Source organism: Scomber japonicus, chromosome 11 (genome assembly GCF_027409825.1).
Source record: "Scomber japonicus isolate fScoJap1 chromosome 11, fScoJap1.pri, whole genome shotgun sequence".
NCBI classification, from domain to species: domain Eukaryota; kingdom Metazoa; phylum Chordata; class Actinopteri; order Scombriformes; family Scombridae; genus Scomber; species Scomber japonicus.
Window position 1 is genome coordinate 28590405 of NC_070588.1, and position 24112 is coordinate 28614516.

Sequence of the window (24112 nt, forward strand, 5' to 3'; positions counted from 1 at the left end):
TATTAGACTTACTGCTTTTTGGTCTTAAAGAGTAAGGCCAAGATGTGAGTTTGTCAGTTTAAACCGCAAACACTTCTCTCTTGGGTGTATGTGATATAAGCAGAGGAAGAGATTTCTTATTTCTTCGCAGGCCAATTCCTATCTGAATCGGTTTCCTCTTTACAGTAAAAGCACTTGTCAGCAGCTATGTTAAAAGGATGCAACTCATACAAGATTTGCATAAAAACATCCAATGAATGTGAAGTGGAGGAGGTGTGATAGCCTTCACTGACCTGAACTAGCTTCAAGTTGGAAGACCAAAGTTACTTTTTTAAAGCTTTCTGAAGATCTTACTGGATGTCATAAGGATAAAGCTTATTGGCTCCGAGCACTATAATGTAGAATCAGGCATGACAAAGCAGCACTTACATAAATGATCTATGAGTAATGGTATAATGCTGCCTGCTGGAGGAGCTTTGTTAAATCTGAACATCCCCTGCCCAACCTGAGGGTTATCTCAGGCCAGGCAAGAAGACTACACGTTTTTAATGGAAAGGCTGCTTTTAAAACTTTTAATCACAGCTCTTTACCAGGCAGGAACGATCTAACAAAAAAAAAAAAGACACAATTGAGTTGGAGTGTAGGATCCAACATTTTTTAACTAAAAGTCAGCATATCTTAACCTAAGCTGCATCAATTTTGACTATCCTTTCTTAATATGGAGTATTATTTAAAAGGGGGTCACACAATAAATGATAAAACAATTAGACATTAATAGTTTGTCCACTGTGGTTAAATCATTCTAAATCATTAAACCATTGGCTGAATGATTATCACATAATCCTTACCCAATGAAACTGATTAAAGGTTGAACCTCTATTTCAGTTGGAAAGAAAATATGTGATGCTTTCAATTAACATTTCATCATAAGGTTATTAATTTAAAAATGGCAGATATTCTCCCACCGTCTCTGATTAGGCAGACCTTTTCATTGAAGCCTTTTACGAATATTGATATCTTTAATGCTCTTTGTTCTATTGATCGTACAGGTCCAATGAGGCTCATCAGTTAGACCCAAGGCTTTTATTTTTAGCAGCTCCACTGCTAGTTGAATGCTTAACTCATACTTTTAATCCCACTGACTGTTGCAACACGAAGAATCCCTGACTTTTGGAAGACAGCCTACGTCCTAGCTTTACATGAAGGAGGGCAGCAAACTGTTCCATCAAACTTTTTTATCCCTTATGGACTACAGAGATATAATTTATATGCACTTTCCTGGCTCCACTGTTAAACCTCTTGATGCAGTCTATCATTCTACCCTCAGGTTCATAACTGGGGATGGCTTTAGAGCTCATGGTTGTATACTATGTCAGAAAGTTGAGTGGCAGTCGTTGGCAGCAAAAAGAGAACGGTACTGCATTCTATTCATTTACAAAGCACTTCTTGGCAGGTATCTCACACATCTTTTTAACTTTAGATCATTTTCACACCACACTAGGGCCCAAGCCTATTTGGTCCTTTAAAATCTCCATGTTAATACTGAGATTGGGAAAACTGGCTTTTAAATACTATGCTCCACACAAGTGGAACAATCCGCTTGGAAAATAAGACAAGCTAATCCCTTTTAATCAATCTAAATCTCTTTGACTGATGTAGAAGAGTGTGACTGTATTTGTTTTCTTTGGATTGATGTTATATCTTAGCTGAGGTCTTTGGCCTGTTTAATCTGTAATTTTCATGTGCTTTTTATTGTTTTATATTTACTCAGGGCGTCCTTGTAAAAGAGAGCTTGTTCTCAATAGCTCTTGCTGTTTAAATAAAGGCTATGATAGAAATGTTTTGGAAAGTTGATGCCTTACATGGCCTGTAAATGTTGCCACTGTAAAACACTAGCAGTATAACATTATGTTATGTAACACGGTGATCAATACAAGTCAACAGTCCAAGATAAGAAGTCTGCACATGTACCAAACACGTTCAGTCTACATGTTGGTGTGCACATGTAGAAATGGACTAATGTGACAGCTTTGCTCTTGACTTAAAGTTCTAGAAAGATATCATAAAAGCTTTTAGTGGGCTGTGAGAGACACTCCAATACAGGACATTAAAACCACAGAGAGACACAACAAATCCAAGATCCAAGTCCTGACATTTCACGGCAAATTGTAAATACTCTTTCTCAATTTAGGCACCGTCACAAGGAAATCGTGATTCTTTCCCTGTTTAAAAACACTTCAACGGAAGCTTTTTATTTTTCTTACATTTGGCCTATATAACTGTAACATTAGCTGTTCACTCCACTAATAGCTCTCTTATTCCAGCCTCATAAGACACACAGAGAAAGAGATTGAAAAATAACATTGATTCATGTGCTTTTTCAAAGCCAAAAGGATTTTTTTTTTAAAAAAAGACCTCAAATCCATGGAGTGAAAGTGATACGTGACTCACTGTATGGAAATCTCCCTGTATTGATATTTTATAATATACCGCCTCATTGTGGAGCCCATTAGGAATCATTAGACAGATTACCACTCGATGACATGACATTTTTAAAAAACGTATTATAATTGAAATGACCTTCTCTGAGCTTTCACACCTTCTAAAAGAGGAACACTGAGCTTGTGAGTAAAACTGAAAAAGAAACTAAGAATAATAGGATTCTTTTATGTTTTCCAGTGACGGCCTGTCAAAGGGCTGCCTGATAAGAGAGGAAACTGGCAGCAAGGACACAAAAAAAGAAGTAAAGGAACAATACAGTATTGAGCTGCCTGTCAGAATTCTGCTCTCTGGCAGCCAAACCCTGTCTGACCATGCAAGGTAGAGGTCTATACCAGGAACAGGACCTGCAAATCAGTGCGGCCGTATACAACAGAACACCTTATTAGCCAAAATAGTAGTCACTACTGCATGTTGCATTAGGCTGTGCTGATATTCATCCAGATGTAATGGTAGGCTTTTTTATTTCATCATGTTTGTGACTAGAGCTAGACCGATATATCAGTCAGCCAATATTATTGGCCTATCACAGATATATCGGTATCAGCATACGCTTTGTGATATGCACCAATTTTTTTTTAAGTTACAAAAGCAGCATTTTATGTATATTTGATACAATACTTAATTCAAGTTGAATTAATGTGTTTTCATTAAACTTCTTTAAACCTCAGACAAAGAGAAGGCCTAACTTTTGCTTTGAGTTCTTTTGAATCATAACCTGATGTACATAGCTGGTCCTGAATTGGCTGAGGTGGTGGTGGTGGTGGGTTAAAGAGATTTGTTTTAAATTTAAATCAAATTAAATTATGGAAATTATGAAAGGCTCCTGACTGCTCGAAGATCACGAGTCAAGTCTTTGCCTCCTTTCCAACAATCCCTTTCAGCAAGGACATCATCGGTCTCCCCCCGCCAAAACCATCTGCTACCATGTTTACAGAGGAAGTCTTACCATCGTCTGAGAGGCTGGTCCGACAGTGGGATGCTCCGCAGAGCAGCTCCTAGCAGCATGAAGAACGCTGAGAGGAGGAGGGAGGCCCGCAAACCTGGAAGACACAAGATATGGTTTGCAAAAGTTGAAGAGTGAAAAGATAGCAGACGATGATGGGTGACTGAGCGTGGTTGAGGTCACTGGCCCAAGATAGTGGAATTCTATCAAAGGTTATTATATTACTTCCCAAATAGAGCAGTCATTCTATATTCATGTGTCGCCTATAAATGTGACAAAATAGTGAAAAATGTTACTTGGAGCTCAAAATGCTTGTTCTCAAAAACCTAAAGAGATTTAAATTACAATTCTGTACGATACAGAAAAATATGGCATTTAATATTTGCCATTTTTTGCTTAATAAATTACTGAAATGCTGAGCTGATCATAATTATGGCAGGTTCATTTTCCACTGATTGGCTAATCATTCCAAAGCATCTGTGTCACCACTAATCACCCCAACTGCTCTAAAACAGACCAGAGGAATCCAAAGTTCATTATTTAATGACGCCTGAGACAGCAGTATAGTACCAGACAAAGCGTTTCTCTTTCAACTTAGAAGTGTCTATTCTCAGTTTCACACACATGACATCCATTTAAGGAAACTCTCTCAACTTCCCTGTTCCATTTTTTCCCCCCACATGTGCGTTGTCCTTTGCTGAAGCCTCGACTAACAGACTATAGTTATCATGATGGAGTGCAGATCGATATATTGACACCGGTTGAAACAGTGCTGGGTTGGAATTGGACTTTACTGATCCCTGATGGAATATAAAGGTCACAGAAAGCCAATACTGCATTATGGCGCATGTTAGAAGTTTGTCAAACTGCAATCTTTAGATGTCAAGTGGGCATGGATTTAATCATTTGTCCATACGTGTGTGTGTGTGTGTGTAATGTTCTGCTGTATTGACAAGTCTCAACAGAGACTTTGTCGATGTTAGTTTTCTGTAAAGAAAATCAACAACTTTTAAACTCAAGTCTACTCAAGACTAAAGTCTTAGTGTTTATTTGATCTGGAGAAGATGACAGTTACATGATAATGCTGCCTATCACTGTAGTTTATCATAGCACTATAAAGAGAGAATAGGGAATTGGTTCTGCTTCATTTAGGTTCCAAAAACAAAGGCCTCTGTGTAGGTAGTCATTTGAAAAAGAGGGCTTTTAAGGTCAAAGCTCCAGCAACACTCGTGGTATACAAAACAACTTTATCATGAGGCCAATGCATTACGAAACAAGATGATACGATGCGATACGATGCAATACGATGCAATACGATGCGATACGATGCGATGCGATGCGATGCGATGCGATGCGATGCGATACAATTTTTTCCCATATAGGAAAATATGTCACATTTAGCCTAGATGAACCTGATGAAGACCGCAGGCCGAAACGCATTGGTCTAATCATAAAGTTGTTCTGTGTACTACAACTATTGCTGGAGCTTTGACCTTTTTAGACATTTCCCCATTCTCTGTGCACCTTGGAAGTAGTAGAAGTGAAGTTGTGCCAGAAACCTTTACTCTGTTTGAAGAGAGGGCTTTTGACAGATTGTTAAATACCTTGAATATTCCCCTTTTAAAAGGCCTGAGGCAGTAGAGACCTCAAAAGGGTCAAGAAGCACATTTGTACCTGTCAATTCAATTCTGGATTGACACATTAAACCCAAATTAATGTATTGCTTTCACATTTGAATTTTTCACTAATCAGGTGAGAACATTGTCAAACCGGTTCATCATACTGTAATCATGTGAAGACAAACGTCATAATAATGTTGCTACAGAGATACTGTATTATTATGTGCATTTACTGACACCTGCATATAGGTTAATTATATGTTAATGTTGACTTATTTTTCTGCTGTTTTGTTGTCTTGGATGTATAATCGTGTCTACCTTTCTCAACATTCTTCTGTACATTGAGAGCCACTAGAAACCAGAGTCAAATTCCTTGTGTGCATAAACATGCTGGAAAAGAAAGTAACCTAGATTTCAGAGAAGGCCAGCTTCTACAAATACGTCTTTCAAGCTTTACAACCTGACACTTAAATGTGTAGGTAAGCCCTCTCTCTATTATTTTACAACATCTGCATATATAAACTCAGTACACCATGACCTACATACTATTATATGACAGCATCACTCATGACTTGATCTCAAGACTGTAGCCTCTATTGGATGGCAACTACTCCACTGTTGATTACCAACAGTTTGCACTTTTGGGGAGGGGGAATTCTGGAGTGTGCATTGTTTTGTGTTGTGTGTGTTGTGTATCTATGGACAACAGTTAAGGCCTGTCACAGACCTTCACATAGGTTTTTAAACAAGGTCACACCCTGGCAATCTGTGAATGCTGAATGAGCTGTGCTAACTCAGTATATGACTCAGTGACACAGACTTGCTACCAGCTGCCACCGTAAAGTTGAGCATTATTTTTACAATCATTCTGGAGGAGAATCTACAGGTGGATTATTTTATTAAGATTGTACATATTTGTTAGTGTTCTGTTTCTACCACTGAGCAGCTGATGTGATGTTTAAATTAGACAAATAAAACTGCCAGAATCAGTAACTGATGAATCTGATGAATCAGTATCACAAGATGAGTTATGTAATTTTGTGGCAAGTTTCCCTTATGAACTTCATTTCGTCTGCTGCCTGGTTACTGAGATCTTGTTACTGTGTTGTTACTGTTTTTGGTCACCTGACAGTCTTGTCGGGGCATTGACTTCTACAAGTCAGTCAGGTGATGCAGAGGAACTGGTTAGGTGAAGTGTCGTCTGACTCAAGAGATGGCCTTCAGGGTGCCTCACCATCGCTAAAGAGGCACTTAACAAAATGTCGTGTTGTTTCAAGGCCATTGTGAATCTGATGTTTCTTGAAAGAGAGAAGTCTCAACAGCTCTCCAAGAGTTGCTTCTGCTGCATCAGCACTTTTGAAAACTCTCACATGGTTCCATCTCTGACGATGATCACACGTCACAGGAACACCCTTGTGCATTGACTGATATCTCATTCAAAAGTGACAGCAGTACATTTATATTATTTTACTGTCATCTAAAAATGTGAAATCCACAAAAGATGACTTGTATCACTCTTTAAAAGAATACATGTGCACTGAATTCAATTAATATCTTAATTCATATCTGTCAATTAACAGAACACTGTCAACTATTCTGATAAACAATGAAGTAATTTAAGTAAAATGCCAAATATTTATTGTTCCCAACAGTCAAAATGTGACTTTTGTCTATGTTTCCTCCCTTAGTAATCAATTTTTGGTTTTCTTTTTTTTTAACTTCTGGTTTGAGAAAACAAGTCTTTTGATGATATCACCCTGGGCTCCGGGAAATTGTGATGGGCATTTTAACTGTTTATAGGCTAAATTAAATGAAAACTGACATATTAACATATAATGACATAATCATTCATTGCATCCCCATTGAAGGCAAACACATTTTTCAAACTACATAATAGTATCAGCTGACTAAGTTGAAGACAAATTGGATAATGGTATCATTTTTCATTTGGGAGGATTCAGGTGCCCTTTTTTATTGTAGGAAATTAGACATTTGGGAGCTATTCAAGTGTTGCTGGTTCTATTGTTACTTGAGCTAGTTCAAATGTTCTTCATTAAATATTGACACAGTACCAGACCTAATTCTATAGAGTCGCCATTGTTGTTGGCAGCTCCAAAAATAGGCTATGTGACCAGGGTAAAACCTCTCAGTGTCAAAGTACCTCGAATTTCTAATCAGGCCACAGCATCAGAAGATTAAACACAACACTGAGTGACACCGGACATCAGCACTAAGCGTACTGTCTGTATGCAGATTAGACTATCATGTGTAGGATTTGAATCAAGTAACTGCACTAAACTTTTTTCTGAGAGGTTAACCATGAAAAAAGAACAACATGTCATGTGTCTACTAAGGCTTTAAGGTTGGTAACGAGTCAAACGAGAAGTCAAAACATCACAACACTGAGAGAGGACACTGTGTACCAGATAAAAACAACTCACCTTTTTTATCCATTAACCACATAAACAGCAGCCAGGGAACGAAACCCACTGGACCCCACAGCACCAGAACTGCTATATCGGACTTGGTGAAGCCGAAAGCGTGAGCAGCCGAATTCTGGATAGGACCCCAGAAGTTCCACACCATCCCCTGCATTAGTGCCAGCAGAGAAAACAGAGTCAGAACCAGCCATCTTCTCCCGTACACTCTGCTGTTTACCGGCGGACTGTTTGTCTCCGCGAGAGAGGGGACGAGAAGCGGCTCCCTTTCGGCCTCGGTGCTCGAAACGGCACCCATAGCAGCTTTCAATGGGTCAGTTCAGTTTAAATTCCTCCTTTAATTGGGTGTGCGGCAGCGTGAAATGAGCTGTTCCCTGGGATGCTGTCGAGCTCCGAAACAAAAACACCCCCGATAGCCTCTGTTTTAGTCAGCGGAGTTTACTGCGCATGCGCCGAGGATATCGTTTGAAATTTGGAAACTGTCCTCAGTCGGCTGCCATTTTGGCTCGTCTGGCGCGTTCGCTTGAGCGGGGCTGTTGCTACGACCGCAGAGCCACAATGGAGTAGTTTCACAGGGAGGAGTTTTAGGTGTAAATAGAAACCGTACAATGTCATGTGAGGTTTGTTTACTTCCGCTCAAACTTCCACTGCACGTGTAGAGAAAGGTGAGTCCCCTGTTTTTTTTTTCAGGGACCCGCTAAGTACGTTAACCTAGCTAACGTCATCTTTCCTGTTATCATTGACGGTGGAGTGGACCACTGATAGCGAAGATAACGCTCACCTGAACGAAGTTAAACATCTTATTGTTAGCTGAAACAACAACAACGCTAATCTTATCAGTCGTGAGTGAATAGTGAATATAATTTTGTTTAAAGGCGGCTCCCATTCATTCTGAATGTTATCCGGACAATAAGTGAAACAAAAGTGCTATGACTAGCTTATGTTTACGGGTGGAAAACGTCTGTCACAGCTAATCACTAATACTATCAAAAAAGGAAAATGGGGGGGGGGGGGGGGACTACCAAAGTGGGCAACTTTTAACACAAGTATTCTTAAAGAGAAGTTAACTTTGTATCAAAAAACAGCTACAACAACTCAATTTTGCACCTTTGAAGAAGAATGGAGGATTATTATGGTTTTACTATTAAGTGTATTATTAGTGCTTTAGATGGCTCATTCTGTAAGTATCTGTCATAAGTTCTGATAGATTACTTCCCTGACAGAATGACATGACTGTTTATGCTACAGGCACAAACGTGGTTGGAAATCAGGCTCCTGATTGACATACAATTGTGGCCATGTTTAGGTTTTGTTTTATTTAATTTATACTGAAAATGGGTGCACACTGTTGTTGAATGACAAAACCCTTAAGAAGGAGCAAGTACTGTAGAGAGGCACATGATAACAGCTGTTTTTCAGCAAGCTTAAACATATATAAAAGTCTTGTTCACCATTATATTCATGTATATCTTCATCATGTGTTTTCCAACTTGCTGTCTTTGTACACTACAGGTCATGGCCACCACCGCAGCCTCCGTTAAACCCTTCACTCCGGAAGAGACTCAGAGGATTGTGCATGATTTGCAGCAGCCAGCAGTCTTCCTGAATATGACCTGTGGCTGGCCCGTTCTCCGCTGGACTGCAGAGCACCTGTCTGGCTGCCTTGGTGACAGACTTGTGCGATTCAGACTTGGGAAAAAAGAGCAGACATATGGTAGGAGAGAAGAAGATTAATTCCAACAGATATAGGTTGTGTGATAAATCACCTAGATTGAACTTGCAAAATGAAAGCAGACTGAATGTGACCCAAAAAGATCCAATTCATGCTACATGCCAAGCAAAACAGAGCCAGGCTGTTCTGAAAGTACTAAAAAGATTTTTAAATAATTAAAAATAGCTAATAATGTTGACAATACATATATGATATTTAATTGCATTTATGCATTACTAAAAAGATATGTTGCATACACATTTTGAAGAAGAAACATCCATAACTGAAGGGCCCAGACAATGATGAAAAGGAAATTACCTCATAAATAGAGGCAGACTCATAGTGGTTATTGGGATCTAAGCTGACATGTCAGTAGATCCCATGGAGACATTCTCTCTTGGACCATTTGTTTTATCTGTCCTCTGAAATGCAATGTATTTACATCTGATATACATCATTAGTTACACCTGTGCAATCTAATTCAATCTAAATTCTACTTTTTTGAAGTATATACATTTTCAGTTTTTGTCAACATTGTTAAAAAAGGGATCATGTTTATTACTGAGCTCGTACTAAGCAGTGTTAGTGTACTGAGGTTCATTATACTGACTGGTGTTCCTAATATTTCGCGGAGTGGAGTGGACAAAATATTAAGGAGACCATTCAATATATAGCACCCTAATACACCCACTATGACCTCAATAATAAACATGAAGTAGAATTATTACCTTCTTGGCAATGTCAACAAAGACTTAAAATGTATAAGCTTCATTAATGTAGAATTTAAAGCAGAGCGGTTGTATTGGATTGAATAAGATTGCACAGGTGTTCCTAATAAAGTGGTCAGTGAGTGTATATGGTGTGAACATATACCTTTCCTGTTTTTTGTGTATCTTATAATATCCATGCATAGAGCTTTGAAGGGAAATAACCTAATAATTGCCTGCAGTCTTGTGTATTATATCCTCTGACGAGTGTTGATTTGCAGGTTACACTGTTAGTAGAACCAGATGAAGTATCGGAGGTTGTTTAATGATCTGATTTTAAAACGTCACATAAGAAGAACCTCAGGAGCTTTTTGTCTTTTTAGCATCTGGTGTACATTGCCCTCCATGTGGCTCTAACAGCTACAGTAATGACTCCTTCTGTGATGAATAACAGAGAGCGTGTCCTCTGATAAAAGCTGGCTAATTAGATTTCTAAATCATCTTTTTTTTCAGCTGCTACAGCTGACAAGAGCGCATTGCTCATGATGGATTATAAATGCTATCACTCAAGCGTAGACGCACTTTGTTTACTAAAACAAAAAACCAAGAGTAAATCATTACAACGGAGATTTATTTTTCTCATAAAAGCGAGTAAAACAAAATTGCACGCCTCTGTGATGATGCATAGAGCTGTGATTCTGGTTATGTGAGTTGCATTTCTTTTAGCGTGCATCAACTGAATTGTTTTGCTGAAACTTTATCACAATTTGCCAATGATTACTCTGCTTTTGTTGTTTCTTTTCCCATTCTCACAGCTCCTCTGTTTGAAACCCAGTGCTCCTATGTGGAGGCCAAGCTGGCGCAATTTCTCAGCTGGACCCGGGGTCAGACTGGGGCCCACGTTGGGTCTTTCTCTGCCTACCCCTACTCAGAGTACTGGGCCTATGCTGACTACAAGTACATTGCCATGCTGTTTCAAGACCAGCCTTCCATGTTTGAGGTAATTACTCATAATTAGTCTTCATAAATTCCCCATCAATCATTAATAAAGGTTTGATTAATCCTTCTGTTTGATTCATCTTATGGAAAAAGAAACATTCATAATCACTAGTTTATGATCCAGGTGGATTTTATAGAATATGATGAATACAACAACATGTTTGAATGTTTAGTTTTTTAAAAATGAACATAGGTTAAACTTGTACATTTGCATATATATAAAAATGTGTATCAGCTGCACAAAAATAAAAAAAGATGTATTTTGTTGGTCACACGAGGAACAGTCTAGATAAAAGAAATGTGTGTAAAGTGATTTTACAGCTTCCAAATGTAAGAATGGGTCAAATTTGACCCTCAACAATATGTAAGTGTTAAGATAATAGGCCAGTTGGCCCAAATGAAAACCAACAGACATGTTTGAGCACATAATGTAATTGACACCTCAAATTTTGTAATGACATTACAACTTAGGTAAGTAGTTTTTTTGCAACATACCAGTGATTGTAGTGTGTGTTAAGCTATTCTGTCTGTTAAAATAGTGTATTTCTGATCAAATAGAGCTTGATGAATATTGGGGATACTAAACAGATCAAACCAAGCATAGTTATGTACCTCATGGTAAATCATTTTCTCCCTTTACCCAGAACCTGGATCTATTTATTTCAAGCAATGCACTCATATTAAATCATGTTATCTTGAACAACTCTTCGCAGTGAGGTCAGGCTGAGGCAGCAAACACACATCACAGATTTAGTTTCATTTCTTGTTTTGTTAGATCTAGTTTTATGTGTTAAGCTTCAAATAATGAGCCTGTTTTGCATATAAATGAATGACCAACTGGTTAAGCAGGTATAATGCCATATTAAAACTAGTGAAAGAAAAATCCTTCTAAAAGTATGACATCAGCACCTACAGTCCAAGCAAACAAAGCAATGTTATGAATACTACATTTTCTTTAAAAAATACCCATTACCTTCTAATCTAATTGCAAGAGCATCATCTTGTCAAAAAATTGCATATTGAATGAAAAAATTGCATATTGAAAGACCCAAAATATTCCTCTCTAGTCTCTTTTTTCCCAAAATGCTAATTTTTACTCTTCTATTTTTTTCCTATTTTTCAATTAAAATGTTCAGCTTTTGCCGTAACAGCTTTATATAAGCTGCTATTCTTGTTCCTCCGATAGGTAAAGACATAAAAGTGCCATCCTTTTCTCCAGCCACTGCAACACATTCATTTCATTTTTATTTCCGTGATAAATTTTTATTGGGCTTCCCCGCGCAATTATTACCTGCTGACATTCATGTCTTTGAGACAGGCAGACGTGGGCTTTTTTACAGGATAAATGGTGCTGTGTAAAGGACTGCCTGAAGGCTAGATTGACCAGTCTGTCATTTACAGCTGCCTGCATACATAGTAATGACTTCATTATTCAGGATGCTGGCGTGATTGCTACACCTTTGTGCTCAGGCAGGACATGATTGACAGGCCGATTTCTCTTGAAAGATGACAAATACTGTTGCTGGGGTTTTTCTACACAGAAGCATTCACTGGTTACCCATAATAGGCCCTCTCAAAGAAGCTGACGAGGTGAGGGGGGGTATGTCTCTGAGCTTACAGCAGAATTATGGCAGTTGTGAAAATGTGAGTCTTGTCTCCGTTTCGTGTCATTACCAGGGACAAGGCTTCGAAATGTAAAAATCTGACTGTTATTTATGTTTTCACATTTCAGGTGGGTAAATGTTCTTGATGTTGGTGTGTGTGTTTGTGTGGTGCAGGATGTAAAGTGGTCTGAGTTCGGTTTTAAGGAGCGTAATGGGAGAGAGAGCACCTTATGGATTGGTACAAAGGGGGCCAACACTCCATGTCACCTGGACTCTTACGGCTGTAATCTGGTGCTGCAGGTGCAAGGACGGTAAGGATGATACATTTACATTATATTGACTTGTAGTTTTACTGTTTCAGTGCACTGATGTAATATTATCCAAACAAGTTTATTGTTGAACCGTAAAATATCATATCCTCCATTACAAATGTCACAAATGTTTGATAACCACATTTTAAGGGATCACTCCAAAAATGTGTGTTTATGGATATATTCTGTATGTAAAAAAATATATCAATATCAGAATTTCTTCACTCCCTAATTCTCCCTAACCAGATAAAAAATTATTTCTCAAAAAAAAAACCCATGTAGATTCCTGCTAAAGAAATGTAGATTTTGTGACCCCATATACTGACTGAAGCAGAAAACACTTCCTTTTATAAACTGAGAAGTGGAACTAAATAATTACATTTCCACTTTCAAATGGAATACAATAATGGCCAAAATGATGGTTCACAGCAGCAACATAAATTACATGAAGAAAAACTAAAACATTTTTCAAGAAGGCCCCCCCTCATTTGCATTCACTTGTGGCTTATCTAAATTATATGAACAAATTAACTGGAGCCAGAGTGGAGGGTTTAAATAGCACTTTGGCAATTACCATTTCCCGCTATTAATTATACTGACATACTAACATTTAAACAAGATGTGGTACTCATCTCCTAGACGATTATCATTACGAGTAAGTACTTAAGATATTTGTGTTGATAACGCTGTAGTTACAGTCTCTCTGTAATCTATGTAAACTGATTAAGTGGTTAATGTTCATAAATGAATGTTGTAATTTTTTGTGACGGGTATAAGGTACACAACAGTAACAGCAGTGTAAAATGTTAACTCGTTTCATACTCTCCACTACTTTACCCAGAACTACTGCAGCAAAAATGTGGCAGTTTGTAGGAGACTGTGCAGGCAAACTAGGGTCGGACTATCCTAGTTTTCATTCATTGTTCATATAAATGTATTGTTGTTATTTATCTTTTACCATTTCACATATGTTCTTTTCTTCTCCACAAGCTGCACCATGAATCACTTTTACTGGATCTACTTTTTGTTGCAGCAATTAAATGTGTCTTCTGCATTTTCTGTTTTACTTACAGTAACTGTCAGTGTTTCTTGAAAGAGAAGTTGCTTTAGATTTATTTAACCCTTACACACTGTTCATATTGTACACCCTCGCAGTATGTTGTGGGTCAATTTTGACCCGGTTTAAGAATCTCCTCATAAATAGTGTCTAGATCAAATTTTGAACTACAGATCTGTTTAGAATGCAGATTAATGGCAGAATGATAAGTTTTGGCAACAATACATAAACTGTGTGATACAATAAAGATATATCCACCGAGATGAGTCAAATTAAAAAGTGACATTGTTCTGTCATACAGTATGTATAGGCCTCTGGATTAGAGAGAGGAAACTAAAACTGACACAGAAAGAAAGTTCAGGATTATATACAAGAGTTGTTGTATTTCAGCACAAGAGTGTGGAAGTTTTCTTCCTGTTTAACCACCTACGACTTTTGCAAATGAAAGGTGCAGGGTACGGTGACTGCTGACAGAGAGCGTGATCTGTCGCCTGGCCCCGCTTAATTTGTCGCATAGCTCAGGTAGGAGAGAGAGAGAGAGAGAGAGGGAACTGAGAGTCAGGAAACAAAAGAGAAAAGGTCTTTTTGTATCTTATCTCAGTCTACTGTTCTCCCCAGAGATCAGCCGCTTTCATCTGACTGCTTGTAATTGGGTCTCGGGTCTCTTTTATTTAGTATTGATCTCAAATGGAATATAATCCAGCTCGAGCAGTTCTTTGACACTGCTGATCCATGAAAACACAGCAGAGCTGACTGATAGAGTGACATTTGTGACAGCGGCGGGTCAGATGAATAGAGAGCTAGAACAGCACAGACACACAAAGTACTTAATATTGCAATGTCATAGTTTCAGGTTAGAGAGGACCGGATGCTTTCACTTTTATAGATTTGTGTTTGGGCCTGTCAACTTTGATCTTCTCCTATGTATCATATATCATGACAAATAATTGATCCATAATAAGACATTCTTCTGTCCTCTTGATTGATTGATCATCCACATGATTTCCACATGTGCAGTAAGAGTTTTGTTTACAGCTGTGATCTTGGACTAGAATGAAATGACAGGTTCCTCTATAGGTAACTGATGTCACTGTACATAGTAGTGTTTGATAGTGTTTTGATCTTATTGAAATAATATCTAACTAACTAGGCTTATCACGATAACTAGTTTTTTTGGACGATATATTGTCTCAGAAATAATCGTGATAAACGATATTATTGTCATTTGAAGATCATTTTATACCACTGATATAATGATGATATAATAGCATGATAAAGCAAGGGGGGATTGGAGAGTCAGTGCTGCACAGGCTGCCATTATGGTTGGGGACAGAGTTATTTACCATCATGTCCATATCATATGATAAGTCAATATATAGACATGATGATGTTGATAATTACGTTATTGTATGATAAGTTGATAATTATTGTGACAGGCCTATATCTAACTAGGATGCTTCCTGTCTGCAGGAAGCGCTGGCATCTTTTCCCTCCAGAGGACACATCCAAACTCTACCCAACAAGAATCCCCTATGAGGAGTCCAGTATCTTCAGTCAGGTGGACATCCTGCATCCAGACCTGAGGAAGTTCCCTGATTTCCAAAAAGCCAGAGCCCACACGGTCACTCTGCAGCCAGGACAGGTGAGAACCCAGGACACAATATTCTGAAATACCCAGTGATCATGTTGTTGGCTTAATCTATTGTAACTATTTGTATTATACTTATTATTTTCATTATCCATTTAATCTGTTGACTTTTTACTTGTGTAATCAATTAGTTGTTTGGTCTATGAAATGTCAGAAAATGATGAAACATGTCAGTCACCATTTCCCTTCTATAAATGTATTTATATTTATTCTATAAAGTTATTTTGTCTTGATCAACAGTCCACAACGCAAAGATATTCAGTTTACATAGAAGACTGAATATACCAGAAAATATTCACGTTTTAGAAGCTGGAATTAGAGAATTTGATTATTTCTTTCATAAAATAAAATCACTTCACGCAATTTATCAGTTATCAAAATAGATCAATTAATTTAATACCTGTCAACTAAACGATTAAGGAGCTAATTGTTGCTGCTCTAATCCTAAAGGAGGTCAAAGCCAATGTGACAGTCACAGAGACATTAAATTAAGGTTTTTCCCCTAGGCAAACTATCTCTCCATCACTCAGGAAATTGCTGATTTTTTTGACAAAAGATTTTTTTAAAAACACACCTTTGAACCATTAAAGTTGATGACCAAATGAGGTGTTAGAACAATGTCATTTGATTGCAGATACATGCACTATGTATTAATGAGGACACTGTTTTATCCTATGACAATGAAACTCTAAAATCTATAAGAATACAATTAAAAACCAAAGGACAGCTCAAACCAGAAAAACAGCCTGCATGCTCATTTAGACTGAAGAAAGAAAAACATTGAAACCTTCTACACTGTTTGCTCTAAGTTAACTAGTTGTATTGAAGTGTGAGGCTGCATATTTTTCAAATCATATCAAATATTTGACTAACACTATTTTTAGACATTTTGAGCGATTGACTGTTATGCAACACAGTAGTTCCACATTTATGCAATGAACTGCTTGTGACACAGAGGCAATAACCATAAAACACAACGTTCTGCCTCCTTAAGCTCCGAACATGTAAAAAGTGGACTCAGCAGTGAGATTTATGTGTCGTGATGTCCTCCATAAAGGTGAAAAGCGAGGCGACGGTCGTGACTTGTGTTCCAATTTCAAATCTGGCCCCCGCCTCCGTTTAACCGCGTCACCTTCAACAAGCTGGAGGTTTTATACGGAGCGGAAGCAGACGGTTAAGTAAGCTGACCGCGTCATCACTCTGGGTGTCTGCTCTGGAGTAAAGCTACAGGGTTGAGTCGAGGTCAGTAGATCAACTGACAGATCAGGCAGGTTCCTATCATCTGCTTTAGGAGCGTGTGAAGTTATCATTGAGGTGTCATGATGCACTCATTTTCAGAGAGTTTTCTGCTCACTGAAAAAGTCTTTCTAAATGTATTCGCCCTTCTTGGCCTCATTTCAGATTCCAGCTGCATTGTTTTGTTTTTCAAGAGTGAAAACGGTGACAAAGCAATTAGCCATCTGTCTCTTTTTCACTGTCTGCGTGTGTCAGAGCTCCAGCAGCGTGCTAAATACCCCTCCTCATCTCCCATGAGCATTGTCAGACCCAGCTGTCAGGTACCTCTGGAAACTGGATGTAGAGCACTGTGTGAGGATTACTACTGATACCACAGCAGGTCATTTGGCTGGTTTTATTTCATGTAAATATATCACAGATTTTCTTCCTTGACCTTTAGGGGCTGAATATAGTGAAAGGAATCTAAACACAAAAATCTCCCTTCTTATATTTGATAACATGACTATAATCTTTGCCCTGTTCTTCACACATGGCCCAACTAATCCAGGCTTACATGCTGTTATCATGCTAAAATGATCCTGTTAATTCAACAATTAGCTAAAGACTGATTTATTAACTCTGGATGTAGGTATCTTAAATAATAGTTTGCTTTTATTTAGAATTGAAGGCAAAATGAGCAGAGAGTTGAAACCATGATCAGCTGTCATTTCATTCCTCCCAGCATGCACTGGGGCAATAGATCCATGGACTTAAATGTTGTGTGTGTTGGGTTGCTGCATTATTAGTGGTGTTATTTAGTTCCACATGGTGCCCTACGATGTCTCCATAATTATAAGGCTGATTTGAAAATGAAGCCTCATTAAAATGTCTGAAAAAGCAGCTTTGACTGTGTAAACAAGTCTTAGTGTTCCCATTTTAATGTCAAATTAAATGCCATGTGTTCTGAGAATTTCAATTGCTTCTTTTTTAGTGTTAAAACTTTATTAGTGTTTATATTTTTGTATATTACACTACACAACTTCATTATATCTCTGAGGAAACCATATGTATGGATTTCAGCCGAAAACATCCTGCTCATGATCTAACTAACTGTCAATAAGATGCATTTTACAGGTTTGGACTTGTTGCCGTGACAATAGTTACCAAGGATTTTTGAAAGTATTTCCACATAAAGTGAGAGAAGTGAACAAGACATATGTATGACTTCAATTCACCCAACCATCTCCCGAATACAAAAGTGCATTATCATCAAAAACATTTCTATAATACCATCCATCCACCCATAGTGTCACAAGTTAATGTATATATAGATGAAGAAGACAATGATCATATGCTAATAATGATTAATTCAATCAAATGAAATTCGGATCCACACTCATGTCAAATCATCAACCTTCTAACTTCAATAACTCAGTCATCCACATATCCATCAATCAATCAATCAATCAATCAATCAATCAAACTTTATTTATACAGCAGCTTTCATACAGGTGATCGTAGCTGATAATAAGACAGAACAAGTACAGATGACAACAACGTAAAGAAAATGAACAAAAACAAGTTTCAAAGAACAATTTGAGACGAATGCATGCAGGAGAAAATAATGATAAAAAGGTTCTAAAAAAAGAAGAATGAGGCACTGGCCTTTGGTGTGAGATCTCACCTTGAACCCTGACAGTCAATGCTGTGGCTTATTTTGTCTTACTGGTTTATCTACAGTTGAAAACTACAAGTAGACTTTTATGCTTAGATTCTTTTTACCATTCAGTGAAACACTACAGCTGTCTATACAGATACTACTCTATGTCCACAATAACCTCCCTGTGAGATAGTTCCACCTCCACCTATCACAGGACAGATCATTCTTCATGTCTGCTTAGAGCACGGGTCATGAATGAATCAGGACCAATCGATAAGGCTCGCCCATTTTTATGAAGTCACTTAATGAATGGATGATGTGCTGACTGTCTGTAGGAGGCGGAAGGTGTATGCTGCCATCTAGTGGATGATCACTATAATTATGTATTCTCTAAAGTTACACAGTATCAGAATTAAGGACTTTTTTTATTATCTTCTCTGCTCAGGTGCTTTATGTTCCCAAACATTGGTGGCACTATGTGGAATCAGTGGATCCCATCACAGTGAGCGTTAACTCCTGGATTGAACTGGTAAGCATCTAGCCGTTCCCTCTTCCTCACCTTGAACTCTTCAGCTAAAAACTTGACATAATGTAAACACGATGACAAATTTGGCATTTAAAGATGAGGCGCACATATTCTCTTCTTTGCTCCAGACAAGGACCCTACTCTGTTTAATCCTGGATGAAGCCCCCCTCCCCCCTCCCCTCTCCCCTTCTCATCTTTGAGTAATGAACAGACCTGACAGTAAAAGATTCTCAATCATTATGATGAGTGAGCACGCGTGGCATGACAAAAAAAAAAGCTCCCCCCTCCTGCTACCAGACAACTGTTTATTTAGAGAGCAGGTCCCCTTCTCCAGCTTCCACTACAAGGTTACAGACACAACAAACTGTGTCTGCAGCATATGTCCAGACTGTCTTTGTCATTCAGTGTAATTATCTTGATAGCGTTCATCCTTTATGTTTGCCTGACTTTTTTTTTTATTCCCACACAGGAAGGGGATGACGTGGCGAGAGTTAACGAAGCGGTGACCAAAGCTGTCGTCTGCGCCCTTAAAAGCGCGTCGAGTGATGACAACGCTGACGAGTGGCTCAACCCCACCGAGGTAGCAAATTAATCCTCTGATTTTTTAATTATGCGCTTAAATGAGTAGCTCACTGATTAGAATTGTTAACCTTTGCTTGTGTGGATACCTTCCACTCAGCCACCAAGTAATAATCCTGAACACAATAACAAAGACAAGTAGTCTCAGTTCATAATGATAATGGAAAACACAAAGGTTGCATCTACTGTATATGCGTTCACTCTTCATTTCTTACTATTTAAAGATCTGATGCTCATACCGATATTAAGGATATATCACAGGATCATTTTATATATATGTCATTTTTTTGTAATGAGGTCTTAAAAACACTTGTACAAAGATATGTAATGAAAGTATATTTTACCATTTGACAATAAACTTTATTGTAGAAGATGATATCAGTGCACTGGAACAGTAAACTTCACTGGGAATTTAATAACGATAAATAACTATAACTAACTAAACTAACTACAATTAAATAAATAACAAAAACATATATAACAAAAAAACCCATGTACGTATATATTAGACTTGAATTAAGGAAAAAAAAATATCAGACAATATATATGCTGATACTGATATTATAGCCGATATTGACCTATCTGTGATCAATATTGGCTAACCAAAATGTCGGTCGGGCGCTATATTAAGCTGAAATTAGGTCCAAATGAGTACTCTTGACCATATTAACGGATTGAATATTATGGTAATTTGTATATATGGTATGGTAGAGGTCAAGTTGCAACAGTAATTTTCTGTGAAAAAGTTCGAGGCAGAGTGTATGTGGAGAGATTCAGCTAAAGAACAGGATATGTGGTGTGAGAATTGAGAATGCAGGAGATCAGGGATAGTGTGGGAGTAGAGTATGATAAATGGAGAATGAGGTGATGAGCATGCTGGGGTTGTGGAAAATAACAGTAGACATTGGTGTGTCTTTTGATATGTGTAGCTCTGCCTATCTTTGTACAATGTTCACTTGTGTGTGTGCAAGTCAGTCTCTCTTTTTCTGCCCCAAAAGTCACAAGGTTGTGAATTGTCATCTTTGACAGGACTCAGTATAGATATTCATCCATATTGTAGGCCTTCACTAAATCTGCCTTTTTTCTGATTGCACAATGCATGATGGTCTTCAGCGCTTGTCTTGTGACCATCAGTGTACACAAGGCTGCATTAATACCTCTAGGGCCCCCTAGACACTGTAGCTTATGTCCCCTAAACAACTTGTATTGTTGTCTGATTGGATAATCATATGATCATATTTTGTTTTGGACGTACCAGGTTTCTGACAGTGACAATAATTATCAATATCAAGAGAATGGGTCAAGCCTTGTGTCATATTTTTATAAAGCTCAACAACAACAAAAAACCACACTGATTTTTTTCTCTCCCATCATTGAGGACCCCTTTCTGCTTAAGGGCCCCTAGGCATTTGCCCAGATTGCCTATATGGTAGCTCCAGCCATGAGTGTACACTACATTCAGTTAACTGTTTTTTAGTTTGGCACAAGTCCTCCATTGCGAAACTGAATTGGCGTGAAGCATATCTGAGATAAGATAAGATATAGTTTATTGTCCCTTTCGGGGTTTTTTTTTTTTGCTGCACACAAAGCATTGATTGTGACATTCTTTTAATATTTCATGCGTAAAAAAAACAAACACACTGTAAGACGAATGAAACAGACACATGCTTCTTTCTCTGTGTATTTATACTGCGGGCATTTACTGTATAGTCACAGTATGAGCTGCAGTGTAGAAACAGATTTTAATGAGAGACTAAATTACCTACAAAAAGAGAAGCCAAGGACCCCTTTTTTTCCCTAAAATCTATATTTTAGAAGCTTTTCTTGCTACTCTTGAGTTAACAGACCAGCTATAAATCAGACAGTTTGAATTATTTAGAAAATTATTTGAGTCTTTTTTTACTGTGGCCTTTCTGCAGCAGCTGAAAATAAGCTGTAATGGAGGTTCTGCAGGGCCATGCTGAGTATATTAGACCTCAGCTTGTGAAGACAGACATTACTGAAAGTACAGAGGGTACCCCAAAATATTCAGTAGCCAATCAGTCAATCCCAGTAAAAATTGGTGCTGTCGGTTTATGTTAATACTACCACTTGGGGTCACTAAAGTCATACATTTTCACATTCTACACACTATTCACAGATGCATCATAATTTACATTTTTATGAAAGGCCTGAAGTTGAACTTGACAACTGTGTTATTCAGACAGCAGCCTCTTTAGACCCTCTCCCTCCTAACTCCAGATGTGTATTGACATTTAGATATAAAAGGAAGTCAACACACAGTGGTAAGTAACTGATTGTTGACTTGGCAGCTGTTGCTTTTTGAACTCTTTAAACCTCTCTAACCTTTGTCCTTCTTGTCTCTGCAGGAAGGAGTAGCATCCCATAATGAGAACATGCAGTATGTGAATCTGGCAGTGAAGGCCTGCACTCAAAGACAAAAGAGCGTCCAGCACCTTAAACTGACCAACGACCCAAAGGACACCCGTCCAGTCAAGCGGGATTCTAGCGGACAAGTCCGGATTAACAGTGACCCTGTTAATTATTCTGCACCTGTCTTTTCTCCCTTTGGGCCTTATCTCATACCTGTGCTCTATCAGCAAGAGGACACACCAGACACAATGGGCCTGACCCCGAAAGATCCGGAGGTTAAATCCTCCAGGAACTGTGTGAGCCAAACTCATGATGTCTGTGCTGCAGCTCCAAGAACAGAGCGTACATCTGCTGTCAGAGTCCACCAGGGGAAACATGAATGTAGCCCTGGTTTAACTCACAGTAGACCATGTGACCGCGGTGATGGGAACACACAGGACTCAGAGGACAGTCGGGAATCAATACACACAACAATAACCACTAATGACCTGCTTGACTGCCTGGTGCATCCTGATGTCATCGCCCGTGTCACTGAACTTCTATTGGAAAGACATGGAGGAAGACACAGGTCCACCACAACACTCCAGCTTTAATATTCACAGACCTGAATATCCAATAATGCTCCTGACTGACTAGTAATGGCACAGCGTGAAAATGTCAGGATGTGCCTGTCTTAGCTCGTCTCCTCTGGATGTCTCGCTGTAATTTAGAGCTGTGAAAAGAAAAATCCCCATCCTCCCAGCTACTGCTGTTGCTTCAGTGTCATTTTAAAAAAGCGAGGGCAGGAAAGATGAAGATTAATGAAGCATTTCACCCTACTTTTTTATTCTCTCTTTCTCTCCTCTCATCTGTCAAGGTCTTCCAGAGATTAACCCCAAATGCGAGAAGTCACAAACCAAAACAAACTTTAATGCGACGAGTGACGCCATCGAGTGGGCTCTAACGTTTCCTTGTTTTGTTTGTCCTGCACATACTAATCCTGTTTGGTGCTCCCCGCAGCAAGAAAAATGACCACTTAAATCAATTTTGTATGCTAATACGCCAAATAATTCAAGATAATATTCATGGGATATGAGCATTTATTTTCAGCATAATGTTCCCTCTGTCATTTATTGATGAGAATTGTCATTTAACAGGCAACGAGGGCTGAGTGTAATGGCCCAGTGATTGATGGCAACTGGGTAAGGAGCAATGAATGAAGCAGGTCTGTTTAAATACAATCTGCCACCACAAGTTACACACACTATGAGAAAAGGGAATGATGCTCATGTACAAAAATAACAAATGCAATATTTTCATTAATAATGTCTCTGCTAATTACTAGCGTCCTGACAAGAGCAGGGCACAGATATTTACACTTCAAACACAATATACTGCAGTGCAAAATTGTTCCAGTGATGTGAATCAGAAAACTGACAACAAAGCATATTTTAAATGTTCATTCAAATTTCCAACAGCACAAAAACACGTTTCAGCATCACAATAGTCTATTTACAGTTAACTTTACAGGGAGCAGCATCATTTACACATTTCCCTGAATAAAGTGTTCAACAAGTATTTTATGACTTTTCAGGATGATACAGTTTAAAGTGGTTTTGCATGTATTGGAGCACAAACTACAAATCACATACAGTGCTTTACAATATTGCTGACTGTTTTCCATTTAGATGTATTTAGTTCCCACCAAATAACTCCATCCCGGCCCATAATGGCAGTTTGTGTTTTTACAGAAGTGTAGCTCACAAAAAAATGAAGGTAAACAAATGATCATCTTGATGTATTAAAGAACCAATATGTGGTATATTTACTGTTCTAACTCATAAAATGACATGATATTTGATCAATTAAGGAAACATAGTAAATTGAAATTCTGCCAACTGCCCATTCAACCTGATCATGGTGCTGGCGAGTGATTTTAACGCATCATGTGCCACCACCACGTAATACAGTGTTAAGAGCAGGTCGAAGTCATTTCACATATTTCTGTGAGATCAGGTTGACGCCCGTTTCGACACCCAAGGTTGCCAGATGTGAAACATTAGCACACGAACACACTGTGCTGCAGCCACAGAAGCAAGCAAACTGGATCAATTGAGGCAGATTCTCACGAGAGCTTTGAGCCTGGGAAGGAGGAGACAGGAGAGATAATACTGCCCAATTTTTTGTATTTGGATTGCCATTTTAAATACTTGCTGTAAGTGTTACATATTTCTCCAATAAACAACGCTGATTTTTCATGTT

At 38.3% G+C, this 24112-nt stretch overlaps 2 protein-coding genes across 2 annotated transcripts in view; one reads left to right on the forward strand and one right to left on the reverse strand.

The window, feature by feature from the left end:
* The window catches only part of slc49a4 (solute carrier family 49 member 4), a 51711-nt gene extending 43846 nt beyond the window's left edge, over positions 1-7865 (reverse strand). Inside the window, exons 1-2 of the mRNA XM_053329181.1 lie at positions 7485-7865; positions 3428-3521 (exon numbers count right to left, since the gene is read on the reverse strand). Coding sequence (XP_053185156.1) covers positions 3428-3521; positions 7485-7779 — 389 coding nt within the window. The 5' untranslated portion in view covers positions 7780-7865. The remainder of the gene's footprint in view (positions 1-3427; positions 3522-7484) is intronic.
* A 1131-nt stretch (positions 7866-8996) lies between these two features.
* Positions 8997-24001, forward strand: hspbap1 (hspb associated protein 1). Its single transcript, XM_053329182.1, has 7 exons — positions 8997-9195; positions 10715-10899; positions 12677-12813; positions 15341-15512; positions 18839-18922; positions 19389-19499; positions 21868-24001. The coding sequence occupies exons 1-7, from the start codon at positions 8997-8999 to the stop codon at positions 22462-22464; spliced, it is 1485 nt and encodes a 494-aa protein (XP_053185157.1). The 3' UTR covers positions 22465-24001.
* Positions 24002-24112: the final 111 nt, after the last annotated feature.

Coding starts and splice junctions, on each gene's coding strand:
- hspbap1 (XM_053329182.1), top strand. CDS start 8,997: ATGGCCACCACCGCAGCCTCCGTTAAACCCTTCACTCCGGAAGAGACT. Junction 10,900..12,676: donor ACCAGCCTTCCATGTTTGAG/GTAATTACTCAT, acceptor TGTGTGGTGCAG/GATGTAAAGTGGTCTGAGTT. Junction 18,923..19,388: donor TTAACTCCTGGATTGAACTG/GTAAGCATCTAG, acceptor ATTCCCACACAG/GAAGGGGATGACGTGGCGAG.